The 27,944-nt window shown below is 49.5% G+C and overlaps 2 protein-coding genes across 3 annotated transcripts; one reads left to right on the top strand and one right to left on the bottom strand.

Moving 5' to 3' along the window:
• The first annotated feature begins 1,547 nt into the window (after nucleotides 1-1,547).
• Nucleotides 1,548-4,063, top strand: LOC123167933 (epoxide hydrolase A). The gene is made up of 3 exons (XM_044585790.1): nucleotides 1,548-2,143; nucleotides 2,727-2,962; nucleotides 3,686-4,063. The coding sequence occupies exons 1-3, from the start codon at nucleotides 1,574-1,576 to the stop codon at nucleotides 3,933-3,935; spliced, it is 1,056 nt and encodes a 351-aa protein (XP_044441725.1). The 5' UTR covers nucleotides 1,548-1,573; the 3' UTR covers nucleotides 3,936-4,063.
• A 5,353-nt stretch (nucleotides 4,064-9,416) lies between these two features.
• Nucleotides 9,417-10,543, bottom strand: LOC123165842 (protein HVA22). Of its 2 annotated transcripts, none has more exons than XM_044583579.1 (5): nucleotides 10,311-10,543; nucleotides 10,185-10,211; nucleotides 9,975-10,097; nucleotides 9,719-9,869; nucleotides 9,417-9,614 (listed from the first exon to the last, which is right to left on the bottom strand). In XM_044583579.1, exons 1-5 carry the CDS (start codon nucleotides 10,355-10,357, stop codon nucleotides 9,585-9,587), a joined length of 378 nt encoding a protein of 125 aa, XP_044439514.1. In that variant the 5' UTR covers nucleotides 10,358-10,543; the 3' UTR covers nucleotides 9,417-9,584. The 2 variants fall into 2 exon arrangements, with proteins under 2 accessions (XP_044439514.1, XP_044439513.1); XM_044583578.1 differs by having other exon boundaries at nucleotides 9,704-9,869; nucleotides 10,311-10,511.
• Between the last annotated feature and the right edge of the window lie 17,401 nt (nucleotides 10,544-27,944).

The following is a 27,944-nucleotide window of genomic DNA, read 5'->3' as shown; positions in this document are numbered from 1 at the left end:
GGATATGAAATTTCGGTGGGGCCGAGTTGGACTTTTTGGTTTGGGACATATGTGGATGTGAGAAAGTAGTGGAGGGTTTTGGAGCATATCACTAAGCATTTTGAGCAAGAACCTCATTAAGCAACACCTCATCCCTTCTTAATAGTATTGGCTTTTCCTATAGACTCAATGTGATCTTGGATCACTAAAATAGAAAATATAGAGTCTTGTGCTTTGAGCTTGAGCCAATCTTCTGTCGTTCGCATTTTGAAGGGTCCACTTTCTAATCCATGCCATGCCAATCATTGAGCTTTCCTGAAATATTTATCTTGGAATAGCATTAGCACAATGAGCTATAGTTGTTAGGAATTACCAAAACCACCCAGGAATAGTTGCACTTTCACTGACTGATGTATTACTTTGTATGGCCTCTGTGAATAATTAATAAGATGGCCGCATGCATCGTCCAGATGCAGAGACCGGGGGTCTATTCTCCTTTTCAAAAAAAAAACATATTATTGCCGGCATAACTTGTGAATCGCGCTTCGGCCGAGGTTTCTCCGCCAACATTGGCTTGCGAAACATACTCGATGTCGGGATAAACGGTGACGTGTTCATGTGCGAACAAGGATTACCGCCCAAACACCGTAAGAGGTTATATCATCGTTGATGCACGACTTGTCATGAAAACCCATGATTTGTCATCTTTGCTTAACCCGTCGACGAGAAATAACCTGATTCTTTTTTTGAAAGAAAAATAACCTGATTCTAAATCTTATTGCCACAGCGCGGGTCTGCCAAGCCCCGCGTTCCTCGTGCTTGAAACTTTACTCGTCGCTCGCAACTTAAACAAACAGTGCTACTCCCTCTGTCCGGAAATACTTGTCGGAGGAATGGATGTATCTAGACATATTTTAGTTGTAGGTACATCCATTTTTATGCATTTCTCCGTCCGGAAATACTTGTCGGAGGAATGGAGTACTAACCAACAACTGATAAGCAATCCCCCACCTTCTCCGCGCTCGCTCTGCTTAAACAACGAATCCCACGGACCATGCTTTCAGTTTCTTAGTAATCCGATCCTATCCACCGAGCGATCGAGATCGCAATCAAACCGCGTATACTGTCTCCGGAGCTCTGCGCTTTGAACCAGTCCTGCTTGCTTGCTACCGTCTTGGCCGGCATCTCTTTGAACCACTATGTACGTGTTTTTTTTTTTATTGTTACAGTACATCTCTAGTCTTTCTTTTGAGTTTTGATTATGTTTAGTCTGCTCTTATCATACCCAAGCTCTACATGAAGGAAAAAAAAACACTGGGTGCTTCACAGCTGTAATGACGCCAGTAAAGAATTTCCTAGTACTATATAGTAGTACTACAATGCAGAACACACCTGGCAAAGTATTGTCGTACTGCTAATACTACATGTGCAAAGGATTACCAAAATACTCGGACCGACAGCCAAACTACAGCACGTCGTGCAGCGGCGCCACGCGGAACACGATTCCAAAGCGCACCTCGCCCGCCAGTACCCCTGCGCCCCACTCGCACGGGCCTTAATAGTGCGGTTCGTCCCGTCGCGTCCTGCCAATTCCATGATCAAGGCCTGCCTCAGCGAGCTCTGCGCCAGCTGCTGCTCCTGCGTGCTCCCGCCGTCCTCGCCGCGCGCCGCCGACCAAGAGATGGCCTCCGACGGCGCCATCACGCACCGCAGCGTCGACGTCAACGGCGTGCGCCTCCACGTCGCGGAGGCCGGCCCGGCCGGCGCGCCGGCCGCGCTGCTGCTGCACGGGTTCCCGGAGGTGTGGTACACCTGGCGGCACCAGATGCGCGCGCTGGCCGCGGCGGGCTACCGCGCCGTCGCGCCCGACATGCGCGGATACGGCGGCTCCGACGCGCCCCCCGGCGGGCCGGACCAGTACACCGCGCTGCACGTCGTCGGCGACCTTGTTGCTCTGATTGATTCGCTCGGCGAGAAGCAGGTCTTCGTCGTGGCGCACGACTGGGGCGCCATGATCGCGTGGAGCCTGTGCCTGTTCCGGCCGGACAGGGTGAAGGCGCTGGTCGCCCTCAGCGTCCCCTTCAGTCCCCGGAGCCCGGCGAGGAAGCCCGTCGACGGCTTGAAGGCTCTGTACGGGGACGAGTACTACATCTGCCGTATCCAGGTGCGTAGATGCCATGTAGTCCTAGAACTCATGCCCGATGGATAACCATGGCAACTGTGAACAAACATTTATATTTTATATATAATGTATTTCTCTATCCATATAGGATTCAATTCGACATGTTAAGTTAGATATCAAATTCTTACATTTCTCTGTTCCTCTGTATGTTTTTCTTTTCTTTTTGATGATCCTCTGTAAGGTTGTTTATAACGTAGAGTCAAACAGAAAAAAATTCTGGGACAAACTAAAAATACATAGCGATTTTTGCAAGACAGGCCACTAACAAATGTTGCTTTTTCTGTATATAAGTTTGGTTCCAATCACCGCGGAGTGATGAAGGCATTGGTTCTCAAGTTAGGTTTGATTATTTTGTTCCCCACCCACCTACTATTGCACAAGACTGCTTGATGCTCCTCTAGTTTCGTGGCCAAGTAAAGAACTGTTTGATTCCCGCGTTTGGTGTCGGCATCTGTTCTAGTGTGGCCGGGCCATAACTAAAGCCAATTACTTTTCAATTCATATACGTATATTGTTCTTGTAGTTGCATGTGAAAACAACATGACGGAGCTGGTGTGCTTTGCAGGAGCCTGGGGCAATTGAAGCAGAATTCGCACGGCTCGGCACAGAACTGGTGCTAAGAAAGTTTTTCACTTACCGAACTCCTGGCCCTCTGTTCATCCCCAAGAGCGGGTGGGGCTCACCAGATGATGAGGTGCCCTTGCCGAGCTGGATCACGGAGGAGGACATCAAGTACTACGCGGCTCAATTTGACAAGTCTGGCTTCACCGGGGGATTGAACTACTACCGTGCCCTGAACAAGTAATTAAGCTACTTCTTTGACTCCTTATTTTTTTAGATATTTTTTATCCTATGGATGAGTGTGCATTAACTATTACCATAACACAAATATGAAGACCCAAACTTAAAATATGATTGAAAGCTTCATAATTTTTTTTTCATATATCATATTTTTTAGAGCTATAGGAAATTTTTTGAGACAAAGAGACCAAATTGCAATTTTAAGTGGATACATAAAAAAATATTTTACATTCATACATACATACATACATATATACGTACATACAATTCCAAATTCCAAAATGTATTTTAGATATTACAAAAAATATTATATGATATGCAATACTTTAACTTTAGATTTTTCAGAAACAAATAATTACTCCATTTGGAATGAACTAAATGATTGAGAAACGATTTTCCCAAATTTTATCAAGTTCCAAGAAACAATTACCATGATTTTGCTATGTCTCACAAGCAATGTTACCTTGCTAAAAGTGGAGCAAAAACTAAAGTTTACTTAGTCATAATATTGTCATTTTACGTGTCCAAAATTTTAGTTTTCCCATTCTTCGGCAATATTTGTGATCTTGTCTTATAAAACCAACAATGTATATCATCGCACTCCATTTGTATAAATGTAATTATTACCATAGATTTCCCAAATATATGTTTGTAGAGAAGGATTGCTAGGACAACAGGACACACGATGTTTTGGTCTAACAACCATATTTGGTCTGTGTTTAGGACATGGGAGCTAACGTCACCATGGACCGGAGCTGAGATAAAGGTACCAACCAAGTTTATAGTTGGTGATGTGGACTTGTCATACCATGTTGCAGGCGCACATGATTTTATAAACAAAGGCGGCCTCAAGAAGTTTGTTCCATTACTGGATGATGTGGTGGTAATGAAAGATGTCGGGCATTTCATAAATGAAGAAAAACCAGAAGAAATTAGTGCCCATATAATCAGTTTCATAAAGAAATTCGACTGAAATGAGGAGTAATGAACCCATCATGGAACATTGTCAAAATGTAGATGCTTGATGGAAAATTTGTATTAAGCCTGCTGTATTACTGTGTCGCACAATTTCACATATGTATGCAACTATTATTTTCTTTACATTTCACTCTTTGTTTATTTTGCATGTCTAGTGGCACTACCCTGCTTTGTACTATGTGTGTGCTTGGGTTGTTTCTTCTTAACTAAAATAAAAATGACAGCGGGTCACTGTCAATTGACTTCTTTTTTAGTGTTTTGTGCCACTAGTGTCATTATGTTTTCACAATTCATTATTCTGCACGTTCCATGGAACCTTGACCTATTTAGGGGATATTTGACGTTCTAAATATCCTACATATTCGGCCACAAGATGGAAAAAAGAACTCCAAGCTTTTTGGAGAGAGAATTTCTTATTTGGCCCTTTTTAAAAATTTGCTTCCCTATTTGGCCCAGAATAAATTTTCTTCCCTATTTGACACCTAAAGTAAATTTTGCTCCTTATACAACATTTTCGTCCATTTTAGGTTAAGTGCAAGGTGAAAAGACCATTTTGCCCCTATGATTAATTATCACATTCTAAACTACAGTGCTACACATAGTATGCCAATTAGCACATCCTTCTGAATTTGATTACATGTATTATACATTATTATACATAGTCACATCACAATCACATACTACTAAATCCTCCAATAAAACACGGTCTCCTAGACGGCTCGGCACCAGGAGCAAGTATATATGTATATGTTCACTCCTCGTATATGTTACCTATACCGTGATAAAAAGGAAATGAAGAGATTAACAAGAGCGACACGCTCCCGCGGCAATCAGTCGGCGTCCCCTGTTCTCGCGTGCGTGTGTCTCGAGTTGTGACATCGATCTATGTACCTAGTACTCTCTTCATTTCAAAATAAATGACCCAATTTTATACTAACTTTATATTAAAATTAGTACATGCAAGTGCATCTAGTGAAAATTGATCCAGTTGCTTACGTACTGCTTGTACGCGAGACAGCGGCCGGAAAGTAATCACCCGCGGCTAGCTTATACGTGCATCTCGCCGAAATGTACTCGGACGTATTACAAACTATGTCTCGACGGAAAGTACACGACGAGTCGCAACCTGTGCCAACATCCTCTTCCACCAATTACCTTTCGTTACCTGTTGCACGTGTTGCTCAGATTGCCGGATCGTGTCTAGCCTCGAAGGCATCGGGGCCGTAGATGTCGACGCCATGGCCGCTCCACCGTTCTGTCCATGGCCTCACTGCGGGCTTGGGCGTCGCTGTGCTATCCGCAAAAAAAGTATTGTACTAACCATCGATATGCTAGTACAAGTTTGGATGTTTTGTACAACTTTTACATGCACAGACCAATTTACCTTAGGAACAAAATACTGGAGCTTACATATACATGGGCAGCATCTGTTGAACATTCCTAATATGTGTGAACTGATTACTTTTTAGCTACACCCAGGATAGTTACACACTTCACTAGGGGCAAAATGGTCTTTTCACTTTGCACATAACCCCATTACTGCTTAAAATGGACGAAAGTGTCGTATAAGGAACAAAATGAACTTTAGGTGTCAAATAGGGGGTAAAAGTTTATTTTGGGTCAAATAGGGAAGCAAATTTTAAGAAAGGGTCAAATAAGGAATTATCTCTTTTTGGAAGGAAAATCCAAGACAAGGATGATTTATCAAAGCCCTCACCATTGTTTTGGTCTACAGGTTGTTGAGATGCGGTAGGCTATACTGGCCTAAATAAAAAATTCTACCATGTAAACAGGGCCGGTCCTGAGATTTTGAGGGTCCGCGGCGAGACTAAAACTTGAGACCCTTATATAGACATCATAACAATAAAAATGAATATAAGTATATATGACATATTACCAATAACACTTGAATGCATCTAAAATCAGTATGGATATCAAATAATTTATACATATTACCTTAAACATTTCTTCTAATATTCCTCGATGCAAAGTCACTTATGATGTGGTCGATGTGAATATCATCTAATAGTTTCTTATCAATGTATAATGTTGCCCAACCATTTAACCTGTGCTGGGTCATTGTTGACCTCAGATAATTCTTCAGTAATTTCAATTTCGAAAAGCTTCTTTCGACCGATGTGATAGTCACATGCACAGTAAATAAGACGTGATATGTAACAATTAGTTTCTCTTACTTGGTCAAAAATCTCCATAGTAGACGTTGCATCATCTCGCAAAATGAATCTCATAATCTTGCGAATCTCATAATCTTCAATTCATAAATAAGATCATATACCTCAACATCACATGAAACATGAAGAAAGAAAGTTTCTGCAAACTTGATGCAACACTCCTGAAGTTCAATATCATACACTGATCTCGGGGTGCCCGAACTCAATAAAAATCCGAATATTTCTTTAAACACCATGAGTTCTTTAAATCTATCTTTCAAAGAAGTGATCGCCATATCAACCCCAAAAGAATATTTAACTTGAAAAGCCCTCTCACCTTCTAGGATTTACTAGGAACCGCAATAAGACTACAGGGTATACCTCGGATGGTCGAATCATTGATGGATGGAGAAAAAAGCGGGGTTGTGACGACGGCCCCCGGGGAATTGACATCGGCGGACAATCTGAATTACAAAGGAAAATTCGATTAAGGAGAAAAGGAAGAGCGAACGCCGAGCGTGCCGTTGTGAAGACTACGCGTTCTGCGAAATTGGGAACCGCGGCGTGAATGCTTGCGTGATGGAAGGGATCAATCAGTTCCCTTTTTAGATGTCCACGTACTAATAGGAACAAACAAATCTGTAAGATCAATCAGTTTCTTATTTTTCGACATGCACGTACAAACTATGGAACGAATGATCACTGCTGGCTCATGTGCGTACGTTCTGCTGTGCCGCGTGAGGCCCAGCCATCCAGCCCATAGAATTTTTTTATCATCAAAAATATGTTGGGCCAAAGCCTACCTGTATACCCTGCGGAGGGGCCCCTCGATTTTGGGGGCCCGGGGTGGCCGCCCCCCTGCCCCCCTCAGGGCGGCCCTGCATGTAAAGCAAGAATAGGCAGTTATACCAGATACCCCTTACGCATAAAGGCGTAGAGGTATTAACATGTTTTGAGACATACGTCCAAGATGGGGCATGTTAAAACCACAATGGCGATGGATCTATAAGCTCCAGTTGCTCTAAAGATCAACTTGTGCTCGCGTTGCTCCCCGGGGGTGGCACGGGCGATAACCTAGCCACCGCCGCCCCCACTCCCCGCTCCTTCCTCGCTCCCCTGCCACCGCCGGGGGATGTCGATGGGCAAAGCCCGCTTGGCGGACGGCGGGCAGGGGGGCCTCCTTTGTTGGAGTATAATGTCCAGCCCTCTCTCATAGATCGGTTTTTTGGTTGCATTGGTTAGAGCATGCACTTCTACATGATATCAAAGCCAAAAGCCTTGAGTTCAAAACCCGGCTGGCGCAATTAAAATTGCAGCCAACTTTTGGTCCACGTTTAGACCAGAGGAAGCCACATGTGAGGAAAAGTGTTGACGTATAAATGTATTGCCTAGTATCTTACATCAGATCGGTCTGATAGGTGAACTGGTTAGGTGCATAAGCTTGCAACCAAGAGGTTCAGGGTTCTTGGAGTATAATGTCCAACCATCTTTCATAGATCTTTTGGTTGCATTGGCTAGAGCATGCACTTCTACATCCTCGTCACGTGGCGTGCCTCCTTAGGCCTGGACGGAGCTCCACTCCTAGTTGCGACTAAGGCGGCAGGGGGGCCTCTCGCCAGCAGGCAAGCCGGGGTGGCGGCCTCGGGCTAGGTGGTGGCATTGCTCCTTCCTACTCTCCACTGAGGGTGTACGGGGCGAAGCTAAGGCCGATCGCTTGATATGACGCCCGGCGTCCGGATCTGGCAATGGTGGCACCCTGGCGTGCTACAGTGGCTGTTGGGCGCGCTGGTACTGGGGTACCCTCCCTCGGCTGTAGGAGCTGCGGCGGCAGCAGAGAGCCATAATTTTGGGAGTAGCTCGGCGGTGTATGTGCTACTGTGGTTGTGGAGATTGGTCTTCGGCCCCGTACTGGCGTGCTCGTCTTCTGCTTGTTGCATAGTAGAGGGCTGGGCCTGAGGTGGTTGTGGTTGTGGGCGGAGGTGTGATGGCACGGCGCGGTGCTCCGTTGCATCATGCAAGTGGGTTTGGTGGTTGGCTGAAATGCTTCTTACACAAGAGTTGTTCTCCGAGCTAAAGTCTCGCACCTTCTCCGGCACTGCTCATGATGGTTCTTAAGCGTCACGTCCCTTTCTAAAGGCCTCATCATCGAGATACATTCATCTACTGTAGCAAGTGTTACACGTTCAGAGTGGCAATTGTTACGTAATTTCGGGTGAAAACCAAGCTTCGTCAAAGCCACTGGACATTTATGTCGTTACCTTCTTGAAGGCACTGCCTTGAAATCCTTGCCTTTGTTGGTTGGTGGGTTCACGACAATATGCCGTTACCTTCTTGAAGGCACCACCTTGAAATCCTTGACCTTTGTAGGGAAGGCATCACCTTGAATCATTGACCTTTGTGGGGTGATGGGTTCGTGGTTAGGGCGGTGGATGCCGGGGCAACGGCTCTGGACAAGGCCTCGGATGGCGATGCAACGGCGGCTCTATAGGGTAGGTTCACGGTCTGCCCGGTCGGACACGGCCTGGGGTTGGTCTGGCAGAAAGTCGGCCCCGGATGTTTGGCACTGTGGACAGTCGTCTCATGTAACAAAGGCCACAGGGCGCCCGAAATATTTGGCACAACACAAAGGCCACAGGGCGCCCGAAATGTTTGGCGCAACGTTCTTGGTCTGTGGACAGTCGTCTCATGTAACAAAGGCTACAGGGCGCACAACGTTCATGGTCTGTGGACGGTCGTCTCATGTAACAAAATGGTCCGTGGACTGTCGTCTCATGTTTGGCACAACGTTTCATGGTCTCTGGACGGTCGTCTCATGTAACAAAGTGTTCGTGGTCTGTGGACGGTCGTCTCATGTAACAAAGTGTTCGTGGTCTGTGGACGGTCGTCTCATGGTCGTCTCATGTTTGGCACAACGTTCGTGGTCTGTCTCATGTAACAAAGGCTACAGGGCGCCCGAATGAGGCGCTATGGCTCATGGAGCCGGGGATGTCGGAGCTGCCGCTCCGGAGCCGCGTGTGTGTTTATTGCAATTGTGACCGCTCCGTGTTTGTTGCAATTGTGACCGCTCCGGAGCTGGGTGTGTGTTTGTTGCAATTGTGACGAGGCTTCGTTGCTTATGCGGTTTTCGGCTTGATTTTCCTTGTAAAATTAACTTTGTGAGGTCTTCTATCCGGTGTAAACTGGATCAACTTTCTTCTGCTATAATGCACTGCTCTTTCTTCTGCTATAATGCACTGCCAGAGCTCCTGGCCCTCGACAAGGTTCCGTAAAAACAGAATCACATACCACGGCGACAGGAAGTCAAATTATCAAAGACGAAGACCCTGATTTATTAGGCGAGCGCATGGGTGGTGTGTTAATACTTCTGGACGTGCTTACAACAGATACAAGATACACCTAATAGTTAAGATTCTGCAGTCCTGCACAACAGTAATGATACGCTCCTGGATCTGCCAGTGCCATGCCCCTTCTCCTCAGTGCACATGACCATGGTCAGCCTCGGCCTGCAATTTCATTTCCCCCAACAAGGAACAATTAGAAACAGAAGAAACTCGGGCCTCCCCGGCAGAGGGCACTGAAACTCCTTGGTTACCTTGAGTATGTGCACCTTGTGATCGGCGTCGGCGTGGCGGTTCCTGCCGCGGTACTTCCTTAGCTGCTCCCTGACGACCTTGTCGTAGATGAAGGAGGCGCCCTTGAACTGCGGGAGCGCCAGCCACGCCACGAACAGCAGCTTCACCGGGTACCACACCGGTATCCTGGACGCCACCGGGTACCAAAATGATGAGATCCACCGGCAGGGCGTTATGAAGTACTAGTAACAATTAAATGAGTAGCTACTGGACTGGAGGAGGGTACGTTACCAGTAGAGGACGGGCTCGGCGAGCATCTCCAGGAGGGTGATGAAGGAGTAGAGGATCCAGTAGGCCAGCCACTGCTCGTCGTCCACCTTGGACGGACTCTCCATGGCGCACACCGACGCATACCTGCACACAGATCCGTCGGCGTCACATCCAAGGATCTTACGCATACCTAGAGACAATTGATCAAGATCAACACCGCCTCGCACTTACAGAGGGTACAGCAGCGTGATGCTTGGCCTGCGCAGGGAAACGAACCAGAGGAGCATATCAGACATCACTCGACTCTCAACACCGCTGTGAAGCCATGATTTGCAAGAAGATTACGTAGACGCGTACCCGGCGACGGAGTGGAGGTGGGTGAGGAGCGCCCATGACTTGCCCATTCTCGCCTTGCCGACTCAACGCAGCAGTCACTGTGCGTAGGTGCCTAGGACGGAAGCAGCAGGCCTCGGAGGGAAGCAAAAGCTCTATTCGGCCGACTGACGTGAGACGCGAAGAAAGAATCAGTGGAGGACGAGCAGAGGATGGGCAGGGGGTGGGATGGCATTATAAACACAAGGGCGGTGGTGGGCCGGAGGCAATGGCATCGGGTGCTTGGCGTGTACGTGGCGGCATCCTGGTGGGGTTTCTTCCACGGAGATGTAGGTGGCCGACCTGACAAGGAAGGCACTCGAGTCTCCTCCTTTTCTGTGGTCGCTCCACGCTGCTTGCTTTGCATGCCATGCCAGGGTTCTTGACTTCCTGTCCAGGCTGCGAGGCTGTGCGTGCTCCGCCTCCGCGTGGCAGCAAGATGACACGTGCGAGCGAGTGGCGAGGGACTCGTGCCTACGCGCGGTGCCCTCCTGTCACCAGAGTACGAGTCTCTCGCTCGGCGTGTGCTTTGCTGACTTTGTTATTAGGGCGTCTTCTTGACAGACTTTGCCACATAAGATTTCTAATAATGTGTCATACAATAAATAAGGGAATAAATAAGGGAAGAGAAAAAGGTTGTATGTACATGAACCAACACCCCTTGCACAATCTCCAATGTAGAATGAGAGAGCACCTTATTTATTATCTCACATCCTGTTAGGCAAACTAAATACAACCCATTGAAGTTGTTATATATTAAGGTGCTGGTTGATGACATGACATATTTTATCAATAAACCAATACACAAACTGTTGGAGTTGCCCTTAGCTGAAATGTTGCACTCCTCACATCTTACGTGGGCCGCCTGGCTAAAACTAAGTTTAGGATCATCGTGCCTAGGTCAGAGAAAACTAGTTGGGTCTCGTAGAGTGTGATGGCTAGACCAAAGTTCTGAGGCGGACTTGAGATAATGAGCTTTTTAATCTTACACTCTTTGGCCTTTTACAGTGAGAGATGCTTAGGCAGATGCTTAGTAAAATAAATCGAGTTCTTTTTAAGCATCGATGCTTAACTACAAATAAGCATCGATGCTTAAAGAAAATTGGTTTATTTCTTTAAGCACCTACCCCAAGCACCTTATATTGTACATGCAGGCATTGTGGAACCTTACTGGTCAAAACCCATTGAGTGCAATAATTCTGAAGGCAAAATACTTTCCATCATGTGACTTTAGAGGCCAAACTTGGGAGTGCACGATCATAAATTTCACGAGATATAGTGGAAGGGCGAGACACGATGACTCAGGGCCTAATTAGGCACATAGAAGATGGTGAGGCCACTTAAATATGGTCTGTTGGTTGCGACAAAGCTACTCGCGAAGCGTGGCTTGAGGGGCGTCTTGATTCATCAAATTATAAAACAAAGAAAATGGCTTAGAAAAATCTCTGAAAGGTAGATGTGCCCTCATAAATTAAAAAATATCTATGGATATTAGCTCAATTGTCACTACCAACAACTGGTTTACTGCAACACCGGAACATGGCAACGGTCTCTTCGTGCGGTCTGTGCGGATTGCCGGACTCATGGATGCACACACTCCTACACTGTAATATGGCGCGATGTGTGTGGGCTTTGGAAGATCCCAGTCTAGTCGAGGTACTGGAGAGTAACCTCAAATCAGATGCCAAGTGTTGGATCTTCTCTTTGATTGATAGCTGGTTAAAAGCTGAGTTCAAGTGTTGGCAACGCTTTGGACCATATGGCATGCTCGGAGGAAGGCCATACATGAGCAAACCTTTTAAACTCCTCATGCGACCCATCATTTTATTAAGAGCTACATCCGCGAATTGGAAGAATGTAGGCCGAAGAAACCAGACTCCACCATATCGGTGAACTCTACTGCTAGCCATCGGCGGTGGTTTCCTCTCGAGGCGGGATTCTGCAGAATTCGAGTAGATGTGGCGACATCACGGACAACAAATGATGGCTCTTTTAGTGCGGTTTGCAGGGATATTACCGGAAAATATCTTGGTGCTTCATCGGTCAAGTATTCAGGTGTTACCGATCCGGCTACACTCGAGGTGCCGTCTTGCATGGAGGCTCTATCCCTTGCCTTGGACCTCTCACTATCGCATGTGTTAATAGCTTCTGATTGCAAGGAAGTTGTACTTAACATCAACAGGGGCACGTGAGGACTTTATGCTGGCATTGTGAAGGAGATCAACACTACAACAATCCAACTATCCGAGCGTTCCATCATCTTTGAAGGACGTGGGACAAACTATGAAGCATGTAGTCTTGCTAAGCACACTTTAGGACTATCTTTAGGATGGCATTTGTGTCTACTTAATCCTTCTGACTTAAATTGTACTCCCATGAGTTTGGACATTGATCAATAAATGAAGTGTGTTTAGACTAAAAAGAAAACCTAACGGTTGCAGTACAACAGGTGTTGCATTCTTTCAGTGATGGCATCTTCTTCAACACTATCTTTTAAAATGGAAACAATATCAGTACAACGACCGATTTCAAACACGTCCGTGGACAATAAGGGAGCTCGCAATCCAACTATATATCTCAAATGTTCACGCCAAACAAAAACAATATTTCGTCAAATAGTAGCACGGTCACTAGTGCCTTCTGCCAAATATGCTTCTAGTACCAAATTACTAGTGAAGAAAACTACTAATGCTTTCCACCAACATCCATGCATGATTTCTGCCAACGGCAGAAGATCAAGATCACGCAAATTACTAGTGGTGATCATGTGCACAAATGCTTTCCGCCAACGCCAACAGCCATGCACAAATGCTTTCCGTCAACAACCATGGAGGGATTTTGCAAAAAATTTCCTCCGTAAAAAAATATAAGAGCATTTGGATCATTGAAGTGAAACACAAGATGATGCATGATATGCTTCCGCCAAATTATTAGTGCATTTGTGCTTTCCGCCAACAGCCCACTCTATTTGTACGACTTCCGCCAAACATTAATTTTGTTAGGGCATTTCATTAGATTTAATCACTGCTTTTGCTAAACATTAATTATGTTAGTACATTTCATTAGATTTAATCACTCCTTTCGCCAAATAGCAGCGACTTTCCGCCATTATGCGTGGACGAAGAGGAGCGAGGGTTGTGGCAGCTTTTTGTTGGCCAGACGGACATATGGACTTTCGCAAAGCCCCCTGATTTGCTTCTGATTTGTAGGAAACGAACGCCCGGACCAATAGGGGATCGCTTCGGATGAAAAGTGCGTCTGAACCGCTCGGTCTGAATGGTTGTGGTCCGTTTGAGGGCCCGTTGGAGATGCCCTAATGGAGCATAGCCTGGGGAGGTCCTATACGTGCCTCACTGCGTCCGATAGCGGGATGGCGCACTAGGACGATCCTAACTAGGCCGACCCATTAGCGCAGTAGCGGCTCGGCTATTGTAGCATTTGATATTTTTTTTTTCATTTTTGTTACAAAAAACAAGGAAAAAAAACTTGTTTTTTTTAAAAAAAGCGACCATTTTTCAAAAATCTGAATAATTTTTGGAAACATGAAACTTTTCTCACAAAAACAGTTTTTAAAAATTCGGAATACTTTTCTTATACGAGAGTTTTTTCAAAAATAGATTTTTTTTTAAAATTCTGAACATTTTCCTGAAACACAACAATATCTTAAAATTCCAAAAAAAATTGAAAACGTGTTTTTTTAAATCCAATCATTTTTTGTACTTCCTATTTTCATAATACATCTTTAAAACTTTCGGTTCCTAGATAAAAATATCAGCACTAAAAAGGAAAACAAAAAACCATGAAAACCAGTAAAGAAAAAAAAGAAACTGAGTCGGGAGAACCTTCTAGAAGAATCCCAAAACAGGCCGGAAACCTTCTAGAAGGTTTCCAAACCGGTGGCTCACACACTCAGGCCGGCCCATCCATTGATCAATGTGTGCGCAACCTCGCTATTCGCTGCAGAGTGTGGCATATACGTGAATCAATATGTGATTGAATAGTTAGGAGGAAATGTTATTTCCTGCCCATCAAAGTCAAGTGCTAGACTTGAAACTGGTGTTTACATTTTTCGTATTTAATTTAGGCCTTCCGAAGATGTGCATTCAGTGAGAGGAGACGTTCCCTTCGGCTACAAAAGGGTTTGTGGTGACTTTGCCAATCTCAAGATGCTATACCGACTCAGTCACTCGAAGGTGATCGTAGGGATATAAAGTAGTGAGTGTATATGCGTATATATGAGCGTCTACGTATGTTAAAAAAGTACGGTATCTAGGAAATTCCTATAGCCTGGTCCTGTTCCCCAAGTGGTGCGTTGATGATGCAGCAAATCCACAAAGGGCGGGCATTTTCTGTGTGTTTTCTCTTTTCATTTTGCTATTTTACTTCAGTTTTTTTTGTAATTTTTCACTTTCTTCTGTTCATTCTTTCATATTTATCATTTTAAATATGTGAACACTTCTTTTAAAAAATAAACATTTTCACATTTTGTCAATATGTTTTCTAATTCGTGGGTATTTTAAAGTTCACTACTTTTCTAAAATTTGTCAACTATTAATTTTTACAAATTCATGATTTTTTTGTTATAAATTTTAAAATATTTCAAAATTTGTAACCTCTGAAAGAGTGAGTTGGCGTATTATTTGGAGATTAACGAAGTTATTATAAACGCCTCGTAGTCAATGGTAACATTTCCTCGCATTGAATGCCTATCATCGAAAATATTAAAATAAATTCAGAAAAATGTGAGCACCAGGGCTTAAACCTTAGTGGGTTGGGGACACCACAAGTTGGTTCGCTGATCAATGGAGCGCTAGGGTGCGTGTTTGGGCAAATCCTATTTGGCGCTGCAGGCTCCAGTTAACGTGCATTTCGTTAACGGGCGCCTGCAGCGCACACCACCTCGCGCGCTGGGCCGGCCCATGGAAAGGTTTTCCTTCCTGTGTTTTAATCCAAAAAAGTGCACTGCTGTCGGCGTTCTGGGAACGGGGGTCCCCAGACTTGCCTGCCTGAGGCCCATAACGTGGCTAAGCAGCAGGCCGTACGGCCCATCTTCGTCGACAAGGCAACCAAAACCCTCGCGAGGGTCCAAGCTTCGCGAGGCGGACGACGCAAGACCTCCTCTGGAGTGGCCTAGCCAGGCAGGCTCACGAGGAGCGGAGATATCAAGGCGAGGCAAACCTCACGAGGCTCTCGTGACGTGAGCCATGACGAACGGTACCAGGCGGGCGCCAGTGTGCGCAGCGTCTCTATTTCCTCTTTGGTGCTAAGGAGGCCAGCGCAGGCGAAGAGTATCGAGGCATCAGGCAAAGGTTGCCATATTGGTGCAACGAGACCAAGACCAGGAGGACGGCAAGGCGGAGGTCATCGTGGAGCCCAAGACGGCGTCACCCCAGAGCTTTTCGCAGGCGAAGACCGCTTTTGTCAGGATAGCTTGTACTAGCTGTCCCCCTTCAAATTTGCCCGCCGTTGTTGGCTCCCTTCCCGCTCGATATTTGGGAAGAGGACCAGGGCCTATATAAGTAGAGCTAGCCACCACAGTAGAGGCATCGAATCCTCACGCCACAAGTTCACAAGCACAAGAACACCTCAACCTCAGGAGGCTGTTCTTCCCTTGTACTGTTCATCATCAGCCCAAGAGGCAATCCACCACCACCACACTGGAGTAGGGTATTACACCACAACGGTGGCCCGAACCAGTATAAACCCCGTGTCTTTCTGTGTTGCGAGTTCGTCGAGTTCATCCGCGAGATTTTAGCGAGCTAGAGCGTAGATCGGTAGGAGGGAGAGACTTCGCGCGCACCCCAGTGTTCGAACCTTAAGGGTTTGCCGGAACCCCACATCCGACATTTGGCGCGCCAGGTAGGGGTGCGCCGGAGCTCCTCTCCACCAACCTGCGCCCTGTGCCGCCGCGCTTTGCTCCCATGGCAGGTGCGCCGCCACCCGCCTCTGCGACCGACACCAGCAGCAGGGAGTCTGGGCACCGGGCCCTGGCCCCCGCCCTACGGCAGGTGCAGTGGCCAACCAAGTTCAAGCCGGAGATGCCGCCGCGTTACGACGGCGCGGCAGATCCGGCGCCGTTCCTGCTGGCATACGAGGAGGCCGTCCTTGAAGCCGGAGGCGACGACAAGATCATGGCCAACTGGTTCCCCATGGCCCTCGCCGGCGAGCCGCGCGCCTGGTTGCTCAACCTCCCGGGGTCCATGGTGGCGTCCTGGGAGGAACTCCACAACCTCTTCACCGCGCGCTACGCGGTGCCGGCACACCACGCAGTCGCGGCGCTGCTGGATGGCTCTCAAGCACCGCCTTCAGACCGCCACGTCAAGCCTTTCTTCCGTCAGATTGGGGCAGCCTCCAAGCGCCCGGGGGCTCCGCCGGGTTGGGCTGCGCTGGAGGCCGACCTCACCTTCGACTCAGAAGACCACCCCGGCTCCACCGCCGGCTCTGGCATACTCCCAATGCTCTGCACGCCTACCATCTGCAACGTGGTCGTCACCAAGACCCTCATCGACGGCGGTGCCGGCCTCAACTTGCTCTCCGTAGAAGCCTTCAGCCTCCTCCACGTGCCGCCCGAGCGGCTCAGCCTCAGCAAGCCTTTTTCGGGAGTGGGTGGTGGAGCTGCCCACTCTCTGGGGCAGATCCGCCTCCCTGTCACCTTCGGCACACGCGACAACTACCGCACTGAGCTGGTGGACTTCGACATCGCCCGCATCGGTCTCCCGTACAATGCCATACTCGGGTACCCGGCTCTTGCTCAGTTCATGGCGGCAACTCACCCGGCCTACAACCTCATGAAGATGCCAGGGAGCAAGGGCGTCCTCACCATCAAGGGGGACACTAAGGAGGTAGTGACGGCGCTCAGGCCCGCCTTCAAGACCGCGGCAGCAGCGCAGCCAGCCGGCGCCAGTACGCCCGAGGCCAAGGAGACCGCGCCCGCCAAGAAGAAGCAGTTGTTCACCCAAGACAAGGCGGAGACCAAGCAGGTGCCGGTTGACGAGGACGGGTCTTCAGGAGCCACCTTTACCATAGGAACCAGCCTTGACCCGGGACAAGAAGAAGCTTTGGTGAGGTTTTTGCGCGCAAACAAGGAGATATTCGCGTGGGAGCCCAATCAGCTGGTAGGGGTCCCGAGAGAGGTGATCCAGCATCATCTAAGGGTGTGCCCGAACATGCGCCCCGTGAAGCAGCGGGCAAGACGGCAGTCCACTGAGAAGCAGGCCTTCATTGTCCAAGAGACGCGCAAGCTGGAGGCAGCAGGTACCATCCGAGAGGTTCGATACCCCGAATGGCTGGCGAACCCTGTCGTGGTACCGAAGAAAGGTGGGAAGGAACGGATGTGCGTCGACTTCACCAACCTTAACAAAGCTTGCCCCCAAGATCCGTCCCCCTTCCGTGCATCGATCAAATCGTCGACTCCACCGCCGGGTGCGACTTGCTATGTTTCCTGGATGCGTTCTCTGGATACCATCAAATCAAGATGGCGGTGGAGGATGTGGAGAAGACGGCCTTCCTGACACTGTGTGGGGTGTACTGCTACACCTGCATGCCCTTCGGCCTACGCAACGCGGGCGCAACCTTTCAGCGGCTGATGCACATCGCCTTGGGGCGGCAGCTCGGCAGGAACACAGAGGCCTGCGTTGATGACGTAGCGGTCAAATCTCGTGAGGCGAAGATGTTGATTCAAGACTTGGAGGAGACCTTTGAGAGCTTGCGCCGGGTGAACTTGAGGCTTAACCCGGAGAAGTGTGTGTTTGGCGTCCCCTCCGGTAAGCTACTAGGGTTCCTCGTATCCCATAGAGGGATCGAGGCGAACCCGGAGAAGATCAAGGCCATCGAAGACATGAGCCCACCACAGACCCTCAAGGAGATGCAAAAGCTGGCAGGACGGGTGACCGCGTTAGGGCGTTTCATCTCCAAGCTAGGTGAGCGCGCCTTGCCCTTCTTTAAGCTCATGAAGAAGAAGGGCCCCTTCGAGTGGACCCCGGAGGCCGACCGGGCCTTCCAAGACCTCAAGAAATACGTCACCAGCCCCCCGGTGATGGTGGCACCATGGCCTCTCGAGCCTCTGGTACTTTACCTTGCCGCCACCCTGTACTCCGCCAGCGCGGCGCTGGTGGCGGTTCGGCAGGAGCGCCAAGACAAGGGTGCGCCGCGCCAAGCCAGAGCTGATGCAGCGCAGGGTCAGGAAGGCGCGGCAGAGCCGTCAGCGGCGGAAGACCAAGCTCAGCAGGGCAACATCACAGAAGCTCCTGAGGACGGTCAAGTCTCAGGAAACCCTCCACCTCAGGATATGCCACAATCTCCGCAGGACCTGAGCCTCAACAGTGTGCCAGCCCTCGTCGAGCACCCGGTGTACTTCGTCAGCACCGTACTGCGAGACGCGAGGGCATGCTACCCCATGCCGCAAAAGCTCCTGCTCGCACTCTTGGTGGCCTCGCGCAAGCTGCGACACTACTTCCAGGGCCACCCCATCAAGGTCGTCTCATCTTACCCATTGGAGAGGGTACTCAGGAGCCCGAACTCGACCGGAAGGGTCGCTGAATGGAACATCGAGCTGCAAGCATTCCAACTGGAGTTCAGCACTACCAGGGTCATCAAGGGAGCCGCGCTCGCCGATTTTGTGGCAGAATGGACCGATGCCCCGGCTCTTGAGGAAGGAGAAGACCGGTCCACCTCCCCAGGAAGTGAGGCACCAGACGGCTGGGTCATGTATTTCGATGGCGCATTCGCAGACCAGGGCGCGGGGGCTGGAGCAGTGCTCATCTCACCCACTCAGGACAAGCTTTACTACGCCGTGCAACTCTGCTTCCAGCATGGCGAGAAGGTCTCCAACAATATCGCAGAATACGAAGGCCTCATAGCTGGCCTGAAGGCCGCGGCGGCTCTGGGGGTGAGGCGCCTTACCGTCAAGGGCGACTCGCAGCTCCTCGTCAACTTCTCCAACAAAGTGTACGAGCCGAAGGACGAGCACATGGAGGCCTACCTTGCGGAGGTGCGCAAGATGGAAAAGCAGTTCTCGGGCCTGGAGCTGCAGCACGTGCCCCGGGGCACCAACAAGGAAGCCGACGACATCGCCAAGAGAGCATCCAAGCGGCAACCGCAAGAGCCCGGCGTCTTAGAAGAGCGGCTCTTCAAGCCATCGACTATGCCACCTCTTTCAAGCACGACTCAGCCTCGGGAGGAGCTCGCACAGCCCCCGACCACGGGAGCCCCAGCCTGCGGCCCAACCAGAGGAGCTCGGCTACTCCTGGCGCTCGAGCCCCAGGAGGAGTGCTGGACCAAGGAATTCAAGGAGTACCTGATACACGAGACGCTGCCGGAGAAGGAAGAAGACACGGAGCGCGTGGCCCGCCAGGCCACGGCATACTGCATTCAAGACAGCGAGTTGTACAGGAAGCGACCGAACGATGTCACGCTGCGCTGCATCTCCAGTGATCAAGGAAGGGAGTTGCTGATTGACATACACGGCGGTGATTGCGGACACCACTCGTCGTCACGGACCGTTGTTGGCAAGGTGTTCCACAGTGGGTTCTATTGGCCTACAACACTCAACGACGCGGCCGAGCTGGTGAAGTCTTGTGAAGCTTGCCAATTCCACGCCAAGCAGATCCATCAGCCTGCACAGGGCCTCCAAACCATTCCGCTCACGTGGCCGTTCGCGGTCTGGGGGCTGGACATCTTGGGCCCGTTCCCACGAGCGCCAGGGGGCTACCGCTATCTCTACGTCGCCATCGACAAGTTCACCAAGTGGGCGGAAGTGGAAGCCGTCCGTACCATTCCAGCCGGCTCTGCTGTCAAGTTCATCAAGGGCCTCGTGAGCCGCTTCGGGGTTTCCAACCGCATCATCACAGATAACGGCTCACAGTTTACTAGTAACCTCTTCAAAACCTACTGTGCTAACCTTGGAACGCAGATCTGCTACGCTTCGGTGGCCCACCCCAGGAGCAATGGTCAGGCCGAACGCGCCAACGCTGAGGTCCTGAGGGGTCTCAAGACCAGGACCTTCAAGAAGAAGTTGGAGGCCTGCGGCAGGGGCTGGCACGACGAACTCCAGTCCGTGCTGTGGTCCATTCGTACCACTGCCACCAAGCCAACGGGCGAGACTCCATTCTTCCTCGTCTATGGAGCTGAGGCAGTCCTTCCTCACGAGGTCAAGCATCGCTTCGCACGGGTCCTAGCGTTCGACGAAACGCAGCAGGACGCCACACGGGGGATGGATCTCGTGCTGGGGGAGGAGCGCCGTCGCGAAGCCGCATTGAGGGCGGCAAGGTACCAACAAGCTCTGCGGCAGTACCATTGCCGCAACATCCGCTCCAGGACGCTCGAGGTAGGCGACCTCGTCCTGAGGCGGGTCCTCTCCAGGGAAGGGCTGCACAAGCTTTCGCCCATGTGGGAGGGCCCGTTCAGGGTCGTTCATGTCTCTAGGCCGGGTGCAGCGCGCCTGGAGACGCAGGATGGGACACCCATCCAGAATGCCTGGAACATCCAGCACCTCCGGAAGTTCTATCCATGAAGCAAGGCCCAGAGCCTGAGAAGCAAGGCCCAGAGCCTGAGAAGAAGGCCCGGCGCCTATGAAGAATCGCCGCCCATGACACTCTCACGTAATAATGAGTTGGGGCTGTACACGCCCCGGAGTCTCAGGAGCGCCGGCCTCAGGCCCTGGGGCTCCCTCCCACGCCTAGTGGACAACACTTAGCTCCGCGCTGGTGAGAAGACTTGAAGACTAGATTAGGTGCCGGGCGCGGCTTTTCATTTGCTTTCCGTAGTTGGCTCGCTTTTCCTTAATCAGAGTTGCTCTTGGTGTTCATTGCTGATTTGGTTCCCCAGCCTTTTACCGCTTTTTTCGGCTCTAGTTTGCTCATGTTCTCTCTCTCGCATACCTCGCGAGGGGGCTAGGCAGGTGCCCTCGCGAGAATTTCTCTTCTCTTTGCCTTCTCGCGAGCCACCCTCGTTAGAGCCTGGAAGCTGGCACATCTCTCCTAAATCCGTGCCCCTCGGGTACCGCGATACAAGGCGCCAAGTCAAGGCTTGGGTGGACGGCAAATCCTTTGGTACACCCCCTAACGAATTTTTTGCAGTTTCCGAGCAACGTGGACACCACGTGAGGGAAAGGGCTTCCTAAACACACCAGGTTAAGTTATCTTTGCGCAAAATAACAACACGGCATGGGAACGACTCGCACAATGCATTAACCAAAGAACCACAGTTCGATACACGCCCCTCTGGGCCCATACTAGTTTCGTTTTCCGATGCAGGAAAGAAAGAAAAAACTAAGCAAAGCAGCATTGCAGTAATCCGCGGAGGCAGGCCCTTGGCGACGCCCCGAGCCTAGCCAGACCCCTCCTCGTGCTTCACGGAGGCGCGACGACGAGATGACCCGCTGCCTCCTTCGAAGAGGGCGCGACGACGTGGCGGCTGGTCGTAGCCACCGCTGCTGGAGCTGTCACCGGAGGAAGAGCCGCCGTAGCTGGAGGAGACGCGGTCGCCGCCGAGGGCAGGCTCACCCTCGTCCTCATCGCGACCATCACCAAGGCCGAGCACCTCCTCACCGTCGTTCGTCTCGGGGCAGCACCCGGCGCGGCGACCATCTTCCCCGAACACCCTCACATAAATGGTCGATTCACCATCGTACCTGAAGTGGAGGGTGCACCGCCTGCCCAGGCCGCGCGCGCGGGCGAGCGTCTGCCAGCCGCGGGCCAAGGCTATGTTGCTCGCGGCGGAAGTCTCGACCGCAACCCAAGAGGCCCTGCTGCAGCAGCCGTCCGCCTGCAGCCAGAGCCCGCCCGGACCAGAGGCCGGCAGTTCGCCGGCGAAGAAGCGCGGAAGTTAGAGCCAGCTGCCGGCCGGGCTCTCCGACCAGACAACGAACTCCGGCGACACCTCAGCCGAATGGAAGCGCGGGCGGGGAGGCCGCGCCACCATCGCGCGCCTCCCCTCATCGGCTGAACCACCATGGATGGGACGATCCCCACCGCGTACCGCGGCGCCACCTCGACGGTGGGCCACGGCGGGGGTCGCGGCGTGCTTGCGCGGACGGCCGCGGCCGCGCTTGGGCGCCGGGGAGCTGGGGCCCTCGCGAGGGGCCTTTCCTTTCTCGGCGGCAGAGAACTTCTTTTGTGGCGCCATCGATGGCACTGCAAGCAATGGAGCAGAGAAGCAAGCAAGCAAGGAAGAGATGGGCAACGGGGGCTCCACCCCCTCCCCATTTATAGCAAGACAAGGCCAACCGGCGCCTCCCACGATCGCAGGTAATGATGGTTTTCCTTGCATGTCGCAGGGACTTGTCAAGTCATGCAGTTGCCGAGGCAGCATGGGGAAGCGGAGACGCCCACGTCCAATCAATCGCCACGCATCGACCGAGGCCGCAGGCTTTTGGGGCCCGCGGTGCTCCGAACTTGACCCTTGGCTTCACCGAAAAGCCATGCCCGAGCGCACCTTGGGCCCGGGGGCTACTGTCGGCGTTCTGGGAACGGGGGTCCCCAGACTTGCCTGCCTGCGGCCCACAGCGTGGCTAAGCAGCAGGCCGTACGGCCCATCTTCGTCAATAAGGCACCCAAGACCCACGCGAGGCGGACGACGCAAGACCTCCTCTGGAGTGGCCTAGCCAGGCAGGCTCACGAGGAGCGGAGATATCAAGGCGAGGCAAACCTCACGAGGCTCTCGTGACGTGAGCCATGACGAACGGTACCAGGCGGGCGCCAGTGCGCGCAGCGTCTCTATTTCCTCTTTGGTGCTAAGGAGGCCAGCGCAGGCGAAGAGTACCGAGGCATCAGGCAAAGGTTGCCATATTGGTGCAACAAGACCAAGAGCAGGAGGACGGCAAGGCGGAGGTCATCGTAGAGCCCAAGACGGCGTCACCCCAGAGCTTTTCGCAGGCAAAGACCGCTTTTGTCAGGATAGCTTGTACTAGCTGCCCCCCTTCAAATTTGCCCGCCGTTGTTGGCTCCCTTCCCGCTCAATATTTGGGAAGAGGACCAGGGCCTCTATAAATAGGACTAGCCACCACAGTAGAGGCATCGAATCCTCACGCCACAAGTTCACAAGCACAAGAACACCTCAACCTCAGGAGGCTGTTCTTCCCTTGTACTGTTCATCATCGGCCCAAGAGGCAATCCACCACCACCACACTGGAGTAGGGTATTACACCACAATGGTGGCCCGAACCAGTATAAACCCCGTGTCTTTCTGTGTTGCGAGTTCGTCGGGTTCATCCGCGAGATTTTAGCGAGCTAGAGCGTAGATCGGTAGGAGGGAGAGACTTCGCGTGCACCCCAGTGTTTGAACCTTAAGGGTTTGCCGGAACCCCACATCCGACAACTGCCACCAAATCGAACCCACGACCTGCTGATCAAATGAACACGCGACAACCACTAGTCACCGACCAACTTACGAACTACATCTTCGTTTTTTCTTCTATTCTTTTCTCAGTTTTTTTCTAGTTCTTTTAGTTTCTGTTTATTTTTTTCTTAAATGCGCGGTTTTTTAGTTCGTATACCTTTTTTCATCGAATTTTTTCATTTTTCGATGAAATTTTTTGAAAATTCGGTGAACTCTTTTTCTCAAATCGATGAACTTTTTCCATTTTTGGATGATTTTTTTTGAATATCGATGGAAATTTTCAAATCCAATGAACTTTTTTTGAATATCGGTGAACTTTTTCCATTTTTGGATGAACTTTTTTTGAATATCGATGAACTTTTTTATAAATTGTTCATTCCAATTAACCTATTAAATTTTTCGTTCGCGTTTTTTCTAGCAGGTTGACTGGGCTGACCCAGTGCGTGCCGCCTGCGAGCCCTAGCTGGCGCTTACAGCGCCCAATATGGGGAGCTCCAATAGCGTTACAGTGCAATTTGCAAACGGGCGCCTGCAGCAGTCCAAACTGGGCCGGCCCATACTAGGTTATTCCTTCCTGGTCTTCCACTAAGGTTTGAAAGGTCAAAAAAATAGTGCTAGGACAGGGATTCGAACTCCCAATCCTTTCAATGCAAGCACTCGGGGCTAGCCACCAGGCTATACAACCGCGACTGTTGACTTAGTTCATTTTTTCTTTATGTTTCGTTCTTCAACTCGGTTTATTATTTTTCTTTTTTCCTTTCTGGGCACTGCTAGGCGTCAATCGGCGGATAATGAAGAAAATATCCGCTGCCTCGCTGACCATTGGATGGACACCCTAATAGTCGTCCGATGTGTCCACGTGAGCAACCATCACTTTGCAACAAGAGTGATGTTGCGGTATTTCTGCAACAGAGTTCTTGTTGCAGGAAATTCCCGCAACAGAGGTCTTGTTGCAGAAAATTCCCGCAACAAAGCTCTTGTTGCAGAAATTTATCGCAACAAAGACCTTGTTGCAAAAAAATAATTCAAGTTTTTTATGAAACAGTGCTCTTTTGAAACATTCCCTTTGCTGCAAAAACAAAACCGCCTCCAATGCCTCGTCGCCTTCGTCCACTCCGCCATAGGAGCTTGCACACCATGCCGATTGACTTTGCGGGCGTTGCTACAACCTACAAGAGCTTGGGCGGCCAGGCGTTTGAAAGGATCGAGAAGAGGTGTCTAGAGGGGGGGGTGAATAGACTCTAATCAAGAAAAGTTGCAGTTTTTAATTTCTTTAAGTTGATGTGGAGTTTTGGCACAAGTTTAAACATTCACAATACATATCAAGCAAGCATGACAAGAGTATATGAGCAGCGGAAAGTAAAGCATGCAAGTTGCAAGAATGTAAAGTGGAGGGATTGGAGTGTGCAAACGCAATTTGGAGACACGGAGATTTTTATCCGTGGTTCCGATAGGTGGTGCTATCGTACATCCATGTTGATGGAGACTTCAACCCACGAAGGGTAACGGTTGCGCGAGTCCACGGAGGGCTCCACCCACAAAGGGTCCACGAAGAAGCAACCTTGTCTATCCCACCATGGCCGTCGCCCACGAAGGACTTGCCTCACTCGGGTAGATCTTCATGAAGTAGTTGATCTCCTTGACCTTACAAACTCCTTGGTTCAACTCCACAATCTTGACGGAGGCTCCCAAGTGACACCTAGCCAATCTAGGAGATTCCAAGAAGTAACAAATGGTGTGTTGATGATGAACTCCTTGCTCTTGTGCTTCAAATGATAGTCTCCCCAACACTCAACTCTCTCTCATAGGATTGGATTTGGTGGAAAGATTATTTGAGTGGAAAGCAACTTGGGGAAGGCTAGAGATCAAGATTTATGTGGTTGGAATGGAATATCTTGACCTCAACACAAGTGTAGGTGGTTCTCTCTCAGAAAATGTATGTTGGAAGTGTAGGCATGTTCTGATGGCTCTCTCCACGAATGAAGAGTGGGTGGAGGGGTATATATAGCCTCCACACAAAATCTAACCGTTACACACAATTTACCAAACTCGGTGGGACCGAATCGTTAAACTCGGTCAGACCAATTTAGTTCATAATGTGACCGTTAGGATTTTCGGTGGGACCGACATGTCAACTCGGTGAGACCGATTTCGTTAGGGTTAGGGCATAACCTAATCTCGGTGAGACCGATTACACAAACTCGGTGAGACTGATTTCGGTAATAGACAAACAGAGAGTTGGTCAGGCAAACTCGGTGGGACCGATTCGCTCATCTCGGTTGGACCGAAGTGTTACGAAGGGATGACAGAGAGTTTGCATTGCAATCTCGGTGGGACCGATTGCATATTTCGGTGAGACCGAAATTATTGCAATAGGCAACAGAGAGTTTGCAATCCCATCTCGGTGAGACCGAGATCCCTATCGGTGAGACCGAAAAGACTAGGGTTTGTGGCAGTGGCTATGTCAATTGAACTCGGTGGCGCCGGATAGAAAGTTTCGGTGGGGCCGAGTTTGACTTTTTGTTTGGGACATATGTGGAAGTGAGAAAGTGGTTGAGGGTTTTGGAGCATATCACTAAGCACTTTGAGCAAGCAAGCCATTAAGCAACACCTCATCCCCTCTTAATAGTATTGGCTTTCCTATGGACTCAATGTGATCTTAGATCACTAAAATAGAAAATGTAGAGTCCCAAGCTTTGAGCTTGAGCCAATCCTTTGTCCTTAGCAACTTGAAGAGGTTCCACATCCTCTAGTCCATGCCACTCCATTGTTGAACTTATCTGAAACATACTAGGTAGAAGCATTAGTCCAACAAGAGATATGTTGACATTAATTACCAAAACCACCCAGGGAGCACTTGTGCTTTCAATCTCCTCCTTTTTGGTAATTGATGACTACATCAAAGCTTTAGGTAAAGATATAGGGAATAACAAGTAAAGCTTTGCAAGGACATGTAACATGCATAGGCTCCCCCTACATGTATGCAATCATGTGAGTATGGAACAGAACATAAGAGCATATGAGTGCATAATCATGATAGAGCAAGTAATGAGTTACATGTATCTTGGCTATATGCATCAGAGCAAATGATGTAAATATGGGAAATGTACCTTCATGCTCATGAGTCCTTCTTGCAAACAGTATGTACAACAACAAGAAATCCTCATACACATGACTGTGATGCATACACTTACCTTGTGGTCTTGAGTTGGCTTAGGAAGGAGTGAACCTGAGTAAACAAGGTTAGATAATACAGATGCACCTACTAGCCAGAGCAAACAACAGAAACCACAAGAGTACCAAGACTGGGATGACATGTAGAGAGTGAGTACTGAGTACTCTATTGGATATAGACATGTCCCCAAAGGTAAAGATGTGCAATGAATTCAAGAATTTCCTTCCCTTAGATGTCTTGCTCCCCCTGAATCTAACATGGGATACTGGGAGAAGATAGGGAACAGAAAAACAGAGCAAAGACAAGAAACAGAGCTAATGCAAACAATCAAATATGAACATGTCTTTCCCCTCTTAAAGATATGCGACTTCTCTCCTCTTGAACACCAAGCATCTAGGGTTTCTACACTCTCCCCCTGAGTATTCTCTCCCCTTATAAGAATGATTAAGATTTTGATGTGATCTCTCTCTCTCTCCCCCTTTGACATCAATTTCCAAGAAGGGTTCTTCTGGATTTTTGTTTCAAATGGGTTTGGTCCTTGAGTCACAGAGCAAAGCAGCAAGTCGAATGTGATGCTGGTAGAGGACAAGTATCATTGAGTGGAGCTGGAATAAAAAGAATGTAGGAACAAGTGGCAAACTGTCTTTTCTGCAGTTTAAATCGGTAGCACCGAGTTGTGTGCTTCGGTGGCACCGAAAGAATTCGGTTGGATCGAAGAAAACAAACCGGCGTGACCGAGTTCATCACAGTGAAAACACTCGTCACCTCAGCTCACTAGACAATTAAGATCTCACAAGGATTTGCAAGGAATCAGCTGAAAGATTTGCAATGAATTTGATGCAGGAATGCAGAACAGAACAAAGAAAAGAAAAGAAAAGATCTAGATGAAGTTTCTTTTTCTGAAAGGGGAAACCAATATGCATGAGACAAATGCAAGAGCATGGAGAAACACAAGAGAACTTCATCTAGAATTGGTCGGTGACAAAGTCACCTATGTTAGAGTATATTGACTTAAGAGTCAAGTGAAGTCACTTGATCATTGGTCATACTCATTGTTTAAGCTCAAAATGGGGTTACCATTTTTCATTTAAGCATCTTGATGTATTCAC

This window comes from Triticum aestivum, chromosome 7D (genome assembly GCF_018294505.1).
Source record: "Triticum aestivum cultivar Chinese Spring chromosome 7D, IWGSC CS RefSeq v2.1, whole genome shotgun sequence".
NCBI lineage: Eukaryota > Viridiplantae > Streptophyta > Magnoliopsida > Poales > Poaceae > Triticum > Triticum aestivum.
The sequence above is the reverse complement of the archived record's forward strand: the minus strand, read 5'-3'. Positions and strand labels throughout refer to the sequence as shown.